General features: G+C 44.1%; 1 protein-coding gene across 1 annotated transcript in view; it reads left to right on the forward strand.

The window, feature by feature from the left end:
- LOC119315643 (dehydration-responsive element-binding protein 1H-like) overlaps window positions 1-984 on the forward strand; it is a 2682-nt gene extending 1698 nt beyond the window's left edge. Inside the window, exon 2 of the mRNA XM_037590184.1 lies at window positions 22-984. Within this exon, the coding sequence (XP_037446081.1) occupies window positions 22-863 (842 nt within the window). The 3' untranslated portion in view covers window positions 864-984. The remainder of the gene's footprint in view (window positions 1-21) is intronic.
- Window positions 985-12844: the final 11860 nt, after the last annotated feature.

A 12844-nucleotide genomic window follows, 5' to 3' on the forward strand; every position in this document is an offset into this window, starting at 1 on the left:
GACCGGCGCGCGCGCGCGAAGCTGGCCGCGGAGCGGAGCCGGAGCCGGCGGGCGAAGAGCGAGGGGCGGAGCTGGCGGGATGTGGCCGCGGGCGTGGAGACTGTCGGCAGCAGGGGGACCATGAGCCGGTCGCTAGGGGCCGCGGAGGGCAGACGGTCGCGGACGCGCAGCCGGCTGGTGCGGGCCACAGGCCGAGGCGGAGCCGGCCCGGTGCAGGACGGGCAAGGCTGCAGCCAGCACGGGTTGAGTGCTCGCTCGCGTGGGTGTCGGAGATCCGGGCACCGGGGCAGAAGACGCGGATATGGCTCGGCTCCCACTCCACCGCCAAGGCCGCCGCGCGCGCCTACGACGCCACGCTGCTCTGTCTCAAGGGCGCATCTGCCGCCGCCGACGTCAACTTCCCCGTGCGCTTCCCCTTCGACCTCCCGGCCGCCACCATGTCGCCCAAGTCCATCCAGCGCGTCGGCGCAGCCGCCGCCGCCGCCGGGGCCAGCGCTTATGTGTTCGACCTCGCCGGTGCGGACGACAGTGCTAGCGCTAATGCCGTCGACTTTACCAGTGCCGACTACAGCGCCAGTGCTGTCACCCCGGAGTACTACAGCTCCTCCGGCGATGCCTCGCCGGTGAGCTCCCCGGAGACGGCTAGCAGTGGCACCGCCGACCTCGACGGCCTAGACCTCCTGTGTCACTGTAGCCATCGGCCGTCTAGCCGCTGCCAACCCCGCTGCCTGCTACATGTTCGACGAAATGCCAGGGCGAACATGGCAAAGTGCGTCAAGCCACCCGTTGGGTGCACATGCAGACTCAAATCAAAAAGTGGACGCCGTTGTCCGTTTCATCGACCCAAATGGACAAAAAACTGACAAAATGCATGTCTGTTTGGGTCGGCCCGTTGGAGTTGCTCTTATCAAGCTCTCTCTTCACGTATTTTCTATACACATAATAAAGATTGAGAGCATTCCGAGAGAAAGAAAACATCATAGAGACGGAGGTGACAGCGATTGTGAACCTGGCCGGAGCTAGCGACGAGCCGACGACACAGAGTAGCTGCACCAGCGAAGGCACACGTCCGAGGAGGAGATTTAGAGCAACTACAACAAGTAGGAAATCATGTCCCCTAAACGCATGCGGACGCGTTCGTGTACATTTGCAGATAGTGACTGAACATCACATAAATTTTATTCTTCATAATCAGATATATCAAACTGAATCCTCAAATTCATGTTGTTCGCATGCAACATACATATGTAGCTGAACACATGTCATCAAACTACCAAAAGTTGACATGCTCTACTAATTACCAACAAGCGACAATGAAAGAAGTTCATCCATGTGCGCTTTTGCCCTTTCCATCATCCGTGTGGCAGTAGCGGTCAAAGACGCGAAATGGATTCGACCTGATCTGCTCACTGTCGGAGTTGTCCGATGCATCTTTGTTCTCGGCCTTCTCCTTGGAGGGCAGTCCATCCATAGCACAGACCGCCCGACATTGCTCTTTTGTCATCTCCTTCATCGCCCTCCTTTGCCGCCTCTGGGCTATACGGGCACAGAGGGCTTCCTCTGCTGCTGTCAAAGCCGCCTCCGCCATGCGGGCTGCTAAAGACGCCTCCGCAGCCTCGCGCGGCGGGCTTTCCGCCCCTCCATTTTGGATTGGGCAACTCAAGGAGGCGCATATGGCCTCCGTTTCGACGCCCGACGTCGTGGGGACGAGGTGCCACCTAGATGGTTCTCCAAATCAGGGTTGTGCCATTCGGTGGTGACCACTTTTGGCGAGGCATCTATCATGCGTCGAAATCCACTGGCTCAGGATCCGAACGATCGGGGGAGGGCGAACTCCTCCTGGGAGCGTCGAAGAGCAGGGCAGGTGACCATCTGCTCCTTGGAGCTACACGGGATGAAATCCCAGTCCTCGGATGATGATATCTCGGAGTCGGATCCAATGGCCGACATAGCGGAGAACGCCAAAGAGAAGCTTCATACCATAGTAGGGGGGTGGAATGTAGCTAGGGTTTCGTCCGAAGTGTGGATAACATTCAATTTATGTGGGGTCGGATGGGCCAGAGTGGGTTGGATTTGATGTTGCAGGCGTGTTCGGGCATCTGCAACGTCAAATTGATGGAGGCATTGTCCGACGTCAACCGTTTTAGCCATAAACGATTTAAATTAATTTGTAAATTGATGATCTACTCTATATATTTATAGTAATTACATACAAACAAATTGATGGTGAATTAAAATTAATTAAAATTATTTATATCTATAGTAAATACCAATCATAAACAATCTGATAACTACCTGCTAACAGTCCCTAACCTAGCACTGTAGCACCATGACTTTCTTTTTCTATGTTAGAGGAACCGGTTCCGGAGAAGAATGTCAGGACCCCGATTCTAAGTCACACTGATCTAGCCTGTAACACCTCATATCACTTTGCGGCCTCACGCAAGGTATTTCCACGGGTGTCGCCTTACCATGGCCCGGGACCGTTTACGTCTTTTGGCTCACGTATATGATAGTGTCGCTAGCATCCATATGATAGAGAATCAGGGCCGACATGACTAGTCGTGAACCCAAAGTGGCACTAACTTATGGGAACATGCATACATGAATCAATCTCGAGCATGTCAGACAACAGCGTATGAATCCGGACTATAGCAACTGGGCTAACAGGACTCCGGGAACCCGGGCTGTAGCAGGCTAACAGGACTCCGGATGTCTCCGCGTGACATTTCTCCGAAGGGACAGACACAAGAACAAAGTGAATCACATGCCGGCCAGTCTAAGTGTTCTGGAGCAGTAGTGCTGGGCTAGCAGGACTCCGGTGAACCAGGTTGTAGCGGACTACTATGGCTCATGGAAGCACAAGACTACATTTCCCCATAAGAGAGACTACCAAGGATAAACGACTAGGTTGTCGGATCCCACACATACCAATCATTTCAAACATACACACAATATGCTCGATATGTATAAATACAACATGGCATCACAACAAAACTCTACAACTCAAAGTACTTTATTTAGAAGGCTCCAGAGAGCCTTACATCATATGTTCATACAGGTAGGGTCACACGACCCGACACTCAAGTCATACAAACATACAAGCACATGCAGAAGCAAACTTGTCTGAGTACAGACAACTAGAAAGCAAGAAGGCTTGACGAAGCCTGTCTATCTACAAGGCCCTTCACGGCTCAGGATCACCACCTGGGTGGCAAGTCACTCGTCAATGTCGAGATCTACATAGAACCCATCGGAGGGGGCGGTGTTCTCTTCTACAACAGTAATTAAGCAAACATGAATACAAAGGTACTCAGCAAGTCTTACAACAGATCCTACTATACATGCAACATTCTCAAGAAGGATAGTGGGGTTATTGCAGCAAGCTAGCTTTTACTCTTGGCTAAGTTATCCTACGAGATAGCAACTTGTAAATGTTTTGCGCACATGAGTCCACTACTCACCACAACAATACGCTACCGAGGATCCTCCTCCGTCATTCTACGGAAGGGCCATCCACAGCACTCACACTTGTCTTGAGGCTTTTAGGAGTATCCATTTACTTGTCTATGAACTGTATAGGCAACCAAGTAGTCCTTTACCGCGGACGCGGCTATTCCAATAGATGATGTTAACCCTGCAGGGGTGTACTTCTTCATACACACTCTCACCACTTATCATCGTTTACACGACATGTACTCGGCAACCTTCAAGCGGAAGCCCAAAGAGGGTGTTGGCCCCGGCCTACCTAAACACTCAAGTCTCTAGTCCAGGTTTACCGCCTATCCAGGTTCCATCCACAGGGAGTCCGGTCGAGGTTTCCACATACGACCCCGAATGATGTGTACAGGGTTCCCGAGACACCAAACGGGCGACTCGGTACACCGTGCCGTGGTGTATCTACCGCATCATAGCCCACCCCTAGGGTCAGCGCTACGCACGGCCGCCAACACATATCCTACAAACACCAGAAACTAGTTGCAACTCCTGGACAGAGGACTAGGGTGGTTAAGAAGCCGAGAGGGTCAATTAAGGATCCCAATGCATGGTAGTAATTGGTTCTTAAATCACACATATAGATCTTGGTGCTTAAGGACGGTTCCAATGAAACAACCCACCATGTACTCCTACATGGCCTCTCATCGATACCTTTACCAAATCGTGTTCAACACATCACTCACATTACCGACATATTCATTTCACTCTAGCCCATCACCTAGATGAACCAGACCCGACACAACTCTAAGCATAGCAGGCATAGAAAGGTAGGAAACACAGACATGGCTCAATCAACTCCTACACATGCTAGTGGGTTTCATCTAGATACTGTGGCAATGATAGGTCATGCAGAGGAAAGGGGTCAACTACCGCAGCACACAATAGTTTGAAACCTTGTTGTCTTAATGCAGTAAATGAGAGCAGGAGCCAGAACATGGGATTTGTATCGATATGATCAATGGGGCTGCTTGCCTGATGGAGTGGTAGTAGGGTACTGCCCTTCAGTCGGATATTCGTAGGTATCCTCGGAGGCAGAACCTACCACGAAACACACAACGGAACACAATCATCACATGGCAATATGCAACAATATGATGCATGCTATGACATGGCAATATGCTTGTGTTTTTTGGCTAATGCATTCTAAAACAGGTTGGTTTGAGTCCATTTGAATCAAAGATTCAAATAAAAGCTCATGATACGAAGTCATATTAGTGCATTAGCTTGTTTCACTTAAACAGCAAGGTTAAAGTGTTCTGACATGCATGAAAATATTACAGATGCAAAGATTGGATTTTTCTAATCATTTTTCATATATAAATCTTTGCATTTGGAGTTACAGATTAATTTCTATGAATTTTTGAAGTTTAGAACATTTTCTGGAATTTCCTGTATAAGAATAAATCCAGTAAATGATTACTACGTCAGCATTGCGTCACGGTGACGTCAGCAGTCAACGGGGACGGTCCAGGTCAAACCTGACCAGTGGGTCCCGCGTGTTAGTGTCATTAGTTTAACTAATTTTTAGTTAGTCCTAATCCTAACTTAATTAGTAGGCGGGTCCCACTTGTCATAGACCCAGGGGGTCAAACTAGGCCCACCCGGAGTCAAACGTGGTCAGCGGGGTCAAACTCGCCGGCGTTTAGCCGCCGGTGAGGCCAAACGCGGCGGGGCAGTGCAGGATTTGTGCTCCGGCGACCAAAACGACGGAGGAGCACATCTACGTGATGCGGGGAGTGGGAGTGAGCCGCGTCGAGTGGTGGCAGTGGGTGGAGCTGGGGTGGCTGGAAATGTCGCCGGCGACGAGTGTGGTGACGGCCGGAGCTCGGGCGAGCTCGAACTCTTCACTAGGAGGCACGACGAGGTGCGTGGAGTGGTGATAACCCACAAGTATAGGGGATCGCAACAGTTTTCGAGGGTAGAGTATTCAACCCAAATTTATTGATTCGACACAAGGGGAGCCAAAGAATATTCTCAAGTATTAGCAGCTGAGTTGTCAATTCAACCACACCTGGAAACTTAATATCTGCAGCAAAGTGTTTAGTAGCAAAGTAATATGATAGTAGTGATAACGGTAGCAAAAGGTAACAGTAGTAAAAGCAATGTTTTTGGTATTTTGTAGTGATGATAGCAATAGCAACGGGAAAGTAAATAAGCGAAGAACAATATACGGAAAGCTCGTAGGCAATGGATCGATGATGGAGAATTATGCCGGATGCAGTTCATCATGTAACAGTCATAACCTAGGGTGACACAGAACTAGCTCCAGTTCATTGATATAGTGTAGGCATGTATTCCGAATATAGTCATACCGTACGTGCTTATGGAAAAGAACTTGCATGACATCTTTTGTCCTACCCTCCCGTGGCAGTGGGGTCCTTATGGAAACTAAGGGATATTAAGGTCTCCTTTTAATAAAGAACCGGAACAAAGCATTAACACATAGTGAATACATGAACTCCTCAAACTACGGTCATCACCGGTAAGTATCCCGATTATTGTCACTTCGGGGTTAACGGATCATAACACATAATAGGTGACTATAGACTTGCAAGATAGGATCAAGAACACTCATATATTGTTGAAAACATAATAGGTTCAGATCTGAAATCATGGCACTCGGGCCCTAGTGACAAGCATTAAGCATAGCAAAGTCATAGCAACATCAATCTCAGAGCATAGTGGACACTAGGGATCAAACCCTAACAAAACTAACTCGATTACACGATAGATCCCATCCAACCCATCACCGTCCAGCAAGCCTACGATGGAATTACTCACGCACGGCGGTGAGCATCATGAAATTGGTGATGGAGGATGGTTGATGATGACGATGGCGACGGATTCCCCTCTCCGGAGCCCCGAACGGACTCCGGATCAGCCCTCCCGAGAGGTTTTAGGGCTTGGCAGCGGCTCTGTATCGTAAAACGCGATGATTTCTTCTCCCTAGTTTTTTCTCCCCGAAACTCAATATTGGAGTTGGAGTTGGAGTCAGAGAGGCAACAGGGGGCCCACGAGGTAGAGGGCGCGCCCCCACCCTCGTGGACAGGTGGTGGGCCCCCTGGCCTTCATCTTTTGCGGGTATTTTTCTTATTTTCTGAAAAGTGGCTCCGTGAAGTTTCAGGTCATTCCGAGAACGTTTGCTCCTGCACATAAATAACACCATGGTAATTCTGCTGAAAACAGCGTCAGTCCGGGTTAGTTCCATTCAAATCATGCAAGTTAGAGTCCAAAACAAGGGCAAAAGTGTTTGGAAAAGTAGATACGTTGGAGACGTATCAACTCCCCCAAGCTTAAACCTTTGCTTGTCCTCAAGCAATTCAGTTAACAAACTGAAAGTGAAAAAGAAAAACTTTTACAAACTCTATTTGCTCTTGTTGTTGTAAATATGTAAAGCCAGCATTGAAGTTTTCAGCAAAGATTATAACTAACCACATTCACAATAACGCATAGGTCTCAAGTTTACTCATATCAATAGCATAATCAACTAGCGAGCCATAATAATAAATCTCGGATGACAACACTTTCTCAAAACAATCATAATATGATATAACAAGGTGGTATCTCGCTAGCCCTTTCTGAGACCGCAAAACATAAATGCAAAGCACCTTTAAAGACCAAGGACTGACTAGACATTGTAATTCATGGTAAAGGAGATCCAGTCAAGTCATACTCAATGTAAATTAACACTAATGAATGCAAATGACAGCGGTGCTCTCGAACTGGTGCTTTTTAATAAGAGGATGATGACTCAGCATAAAAGTAAATAGATAAGCCCTTCGAAGAGGGAAGCAGGGATTTGTAGAGGTGCCAGAGCTCGGTTTTGAAACAGAGGTGGATAATATTTTGAGCGGTATACTTTCATTGTGAACATAACAACCAAGAGATGGCGATATCTTCCATGCTACACACATTATAGGCGGTTCCCAAACAGAATGGTAAAGTTTATAATCCCCCTTCCACCAATAAGCATCAATCCATGGCTTGCTCGAAACAACGAGTGCCTCCAACTAACAAGAGTCCCAGGAGGAGTTTTGTTTGCAATTATTTTGATTTAGTTTGCATAAAGCATGGGACTGGGCATCCCGGTTACCAGCCATTTATCTCGTGAGTGAGGAGCGGAGTCCACTCCTCTTGAGAATAACCCACCTAACATGGAAGATACGAACAACCCTAGTTGATACATGAGCTATTCGAGCATACAAAATAGGATATTTATTTGAAGGTTTAGAGTTTGGCACATACAAATTTACTTGGAACGGCAGGTAGATACCGTATATAGGTAGGTATAGTGGACTCATGTGGAATAACTTTAGGGTTTAAGGGATTGGATGCACAAGCAGTATTCCCGCTTAGTACATGTGAAGGCTAGCAAAAGACTGGGAAGCGACCAGCTAGAGAGCGACAACAGTCATGAACATGCATTAAAATTAATCAACACCGAATGCAAGCATGCGTAGGATATAATCCACCATGAACATAAATATCGTGAAGGCTATGTTGATTTTGTTTCAACTACATGCGTGAACATGTGCCAAGTCAAGTCACTTAAATCATTCAGAGGAGGATACCACCCTATCATACCACATCATAACTATCTCAATAGCATGTTGGCACACAAGGTAAACCATTATAACTCATAGCTAATCAAGCATGGCACAAGAAACTATGATCTATAGTTGTCATTGCAAACATGTTTATTCATAATAGGCTGAATCAGGAATGATGAACTAATCATATTTACAAAAACAAAAGAGGTCGAGTTCATATCAGCTTTTCTCATCTCAGCCAGTCCATCATATATCATCATAATTTCCTTTCACTTGCACGATCGAACGATGTGAATAATAATAATAGTGCACGTGCATTGGACTAAGCTGGAATCTGCAGGCATTCAATAAACAGGAGAAGACAATGCGATATGGGCTCTTTTGTCAGATAAACAATAATGCATATAAGAGCCACTTCAACAATTTAATTATGGTCTTCTCCTATCGACCCCCAAAGAAAAGAAAAGAAATAAAACTATTTACACGGGAAAGCTCCCAACAAGCAAAAGAAGAACAGGAAATCTTTTTGGGTTTTCTTTTTAATTACTACTACAAGCATGGAAATTAAACTAATTAAAAGCTACAACTAATTTTTTTGGTTTTTCTTAAGGTTTATTAAACACACAAGAAGAAAGCATAAAAAGGGAAATAAACTAACATGAATGATACAATGAAAAAGTATGAACACCGACATCTAGCAATGAGTGTGTGAACATAAATGTAATGTCGGTGGGAAATACGTACTCCCCCAAGCTTAGGCTTTTGGCCTAAGTTGGTCTATGGCCACGGCTGGCCTGGCAGATATCCATAATAGTAGATGGGGTCGTACTGCGATGCGGCGGCTATCGCCTGCTGAGCTGCAGTATGGCGACGAGCGGCCTCCTCTCTCCTCTCATGCTCATCTGCCTCCTTTCTGGTAATAGTATATCTTCCTCTTGCCTGATAATCAAAGAAGGCAGGAGCAGGGAGAGTAATACGGACATCACGACGTCTGTCAAAGATTAGTCGATACCGGAGAGGTGATTCATTCCTCTCGACAAACTGGTGGTGAACCATAGCATTAAAATCTAGATAAGTAGGAGGTAATTCAATATCATCTTCGGTATGGCTATACCAAGAAAATTAGCTATGCGGGTTGCATAAATTCCACCAAAGAAATCTCCATTAAGTCTATTAAGATGCAACCTACATGCAACAATGGCTCCCAAATTATATGATTTGTCTCCTAACACAGCACTCCTAAGAATACTGAGGTCAGGGACACACACGTGACATGCTTCATCTTTACCATTTATGCATCTACCTATGAAGAGATCAAAATAATGTATAGCAAGAAAGTGAATGCTCCCTATGGTAGCTTGTGTAATATCTCCAGATTCTCCCACAGTTATGCTAGCAAGAAAATCTCTAAATTCAGATTTGCGAGGATCCCTTATACTACCCCATTGTGGAAGTTTGCATGGAGTGGTAAAATCCTCTAAGTCCATAGTGTAAGATTTATCATAAAGATCAAACAGGACAGTTGAAGAATTACGTGAAGTTGAAAATTCAAACCTCCTCACAAAGGTACTGGTGAGGTTGTGGTACTGGCTGCACTTCTCTTCTTCGAAGCTCACGAGATCAGCGTTACGCAAATATGCGTTGAATTCTTCCATAATTTCCGCTCGATCCATAAAGTTCTCAGAAGGCCATTCACAAGGACACACTGGAGCGTCTCTTGGTGGCTCATCATCAGCATCACGCATTGCAAGCCTGGGTCCTTGCTTCCTTGAAGAACCATCTTGGAACATTTTCCTAAGCATATTTCTTCTTCTGAAAAATTCTGAAAATTGTTAGTAACTTCAAAATAAAAGTAAACCAAACTCAATAATATTGATAGCAACTACTCCTACAAGTGCCTAGGGCCTATATCATGCATCAAAACTACTTTTGACCATATAAATTTGACATGCAAGCTCAAGAACAGGGTCACCTAAGCAGCAAAAATTTGCAATGAATAAAGTACTAGAACAAAAACTAATTGGACCAATGGAGGAGTCACATACCAAGGAACAATCTCCCCAAGCAGTTTTGTGAGAGGTGCTTTGAGCAAGGAGATCGAAAATGGCAGCAAAACGAGCTTGGACTCGGGTTTGAGCTGGTTATTCGTGTTTGTGGGAGGAAGAAGAAGTGTATGGGTGAAAGGATAAGTGGAGGAGGGCCACCGTGGGCCCACGAGGCAGGGAGTGCACCCAGGGGGTAGGGCGCGCCCTCCACCCTCGTGGGCAGGTGGTTGGCCCCCCTGCTGTGTTCTTTGTGCCAAATATTCTCAAATATTCTAGAAAAAATCATATTTAAATTTCAGGGCATTTGGAGAACTTTTATTTTTGAGGTATTTTTATATTGCAAGGATAATCAGATAACAGACAGAAAAATATTTACTTTTATTTTATTTAATATAAATAACAGGAAGTAAAAGTGGGGTACAGAAGGTTGTGCCTTCTAGTTTCATCCATCTCATGATCATCAAAAGGAATCCACTAACAAGGTTGATCAAGTCTTGTTAATGAACTCATTCCGAATAACATGGAACCAGAGAAATTTTGAATAACACTATGTTACCTCAACGGGGATATGCCCATCCCCAATAATAAGAATATCATATTTCTTCTTGGCAGTAGGAAGAGGAAATTCAAAACCTCCAAATATAATCGATGGAATTTTTCCAATAGAGTTGATACTATGAACTTGAGGTTGTTTCCTCGGAAAGTGTACCGTATGCTCATTACCATTAACATGAAAAGTGACATTGCCTTTAGTGCAATCAATAACAGCCCCTGCAGTATTCAAAAAGGGTCTTCCAAGAATAATAGACATACTATCGTCCTCGGGAATATCAAGAATAACAAAGTCTGTTAAGATAGTAACATTTGCAACTACAACAGGCACATCCTCACAAATACCGACAGGTATAGCAGTTGATTTATCAGCCATTTGGAAAGATATTTTAGTAGGTGTCAACTTATTCAAATCAAGTCTACGATATAAAGAGAGAGGCATAACACTAACACCGGCTCCAAGATCGCATAAAGCAGTTTTAACATAATTTCTTTTAATAGAGCATGGTATAGTGGGTACTCCTGGATCTCCAAGTTTCTTCGGTATTCCACCCTTAAAAGTATAATTAGCAAGCATGGTGGAAATTTCAGCTTCCGGTATCTTTCTTTTATTTGTAATAATATCTTTCATATACTTAGCATAAGGTAGCATAAGGATTGGTTTTGAGCATATCAGTTAATCGCATACGCAAAAATATAGGTCTAATCATTTCAGCAAAGCGCTCAAAATCCTCATCATATTTTTTATTGGATGGTTTGGGAGGAAAAGGCATGGTTTTCTGAACCCATGGTTCTCTTTCTTTACCATGCTTCCTAGCAACAAAATCTTTCTTATCATAACGTTGATTCTTTGATTGTGGGTTATCAAGATCAACAGCAGGTTCAATTTCTATGTCATTATCATTACTAGGTTGAGCATCATTATGAACATTATCATTAACATTATCATTAGTTTTAGTTTCATTACCAGGTTGTGTTTCAGCATCAGAAATAGAAATATCATTTGGATTCTCAGGTGTTTCAACAATAGGATCACTAGAAGCATGCAAAGTCTTATCATTTTTCTTTTTCTTCTTTTTAGAAGAACTAGGTGCATCTAAATTATTTCTCTGAGAATCTTGCTCTATTCTCTTAGGGTGGCCTTTAGGATACAAAGGTTCCTAAGTCATTCTACCAGTTCTAGTAGCCACTCTAACCGCATAATCATTATCTTTACTATTCAATTCATTTAGCAAATCCTTTTGAGCTTTAAGTACTTGTTCTACTTGAGTGGTAACCATAGAAGCATGTTTACTAATAAGTTTAAGTTCACCTTTGACATTAGCCATATAATCACCCAAGTGTCTAAGCATATTTGAATTATATTTCAGTTGTCTACCAAAATAAGCATTAAAATCTTCTTGCTTAGCCATAAATTTATCAAACTCATCTAAGCATGAGCTAGCAATTTTAGTAAACGGGATTACAACTTTATCATATCTATAGAGAGAATTTACCTTTACTACCTGTGTCGGGTTATCAAGACCATGAGTTTCTTCAATAGGTAAAGGATTTGGATTATATGTTTCTTCAATAGACGGTAAATTAAGACCATGTATTTCTTCAATAGGAGGTAAATTCTTAACATCTTCAGTTTTAATACCTTGTTCTTTCATAGATTTCTTTGCCTCTTGCATATCTTCAGGACTGAGAAATAGAATACCCCTCTTCTTCGGAGTTGGTTTAGGAATAGGATCAGGAATTGGCTCCGAAGGTGTCCAATTATTTTCATTTGTCAACATATTATTCAATGGAATTTCAGCTTCATCCGGTGTTCTTTCCCTGAAAACAGAACCAGCACAACTATCGAGGTAATCTCTGGAGGCATCGGTTAGTCCATTATAAAAGATATCAAGTATTTCATTTTTCTTAAGAGGATGATCAGGCAAAGCATTAAGTAATTGGAGAAGCCTCCCCCAAGCTTGTGGGAGACTCTCTTCTTCAATTTGCACAAAATTATATATATCCCTTAAAGCAGCTTGTTTCTTATGAGCAGGGAAATATTTAGCAGAGAAGTAATAAATCATATCCTAGGGACTACGCACACAACCAAGATCAAGAGAATTAAACCATATCTTAGCATCACCCTTTAATGAGAATGTAAATATTTTAAGGATGTAAAAGTAGTGAGTTCTCTCATCTTTAGTGAACAGAGTAGCT

The sequence above is a fragment of the Triticum dicoccoides genome, chromosome 6A (genome assembly GCF_002162155.2).
Source record: "Triticum dicoccoides isolate Atlit2015 ecotype Zavitan chromosome 6A, WEW_v2.0, whole genome shotgun sequence".
Taxonomy (NCBI): domain Eukaryota; kingdom Viridiplantae; phylum Streptophyta; class Magnoliopsida; order Poales; family Poaceae; genus Triticum; species Triticum dicoccoides.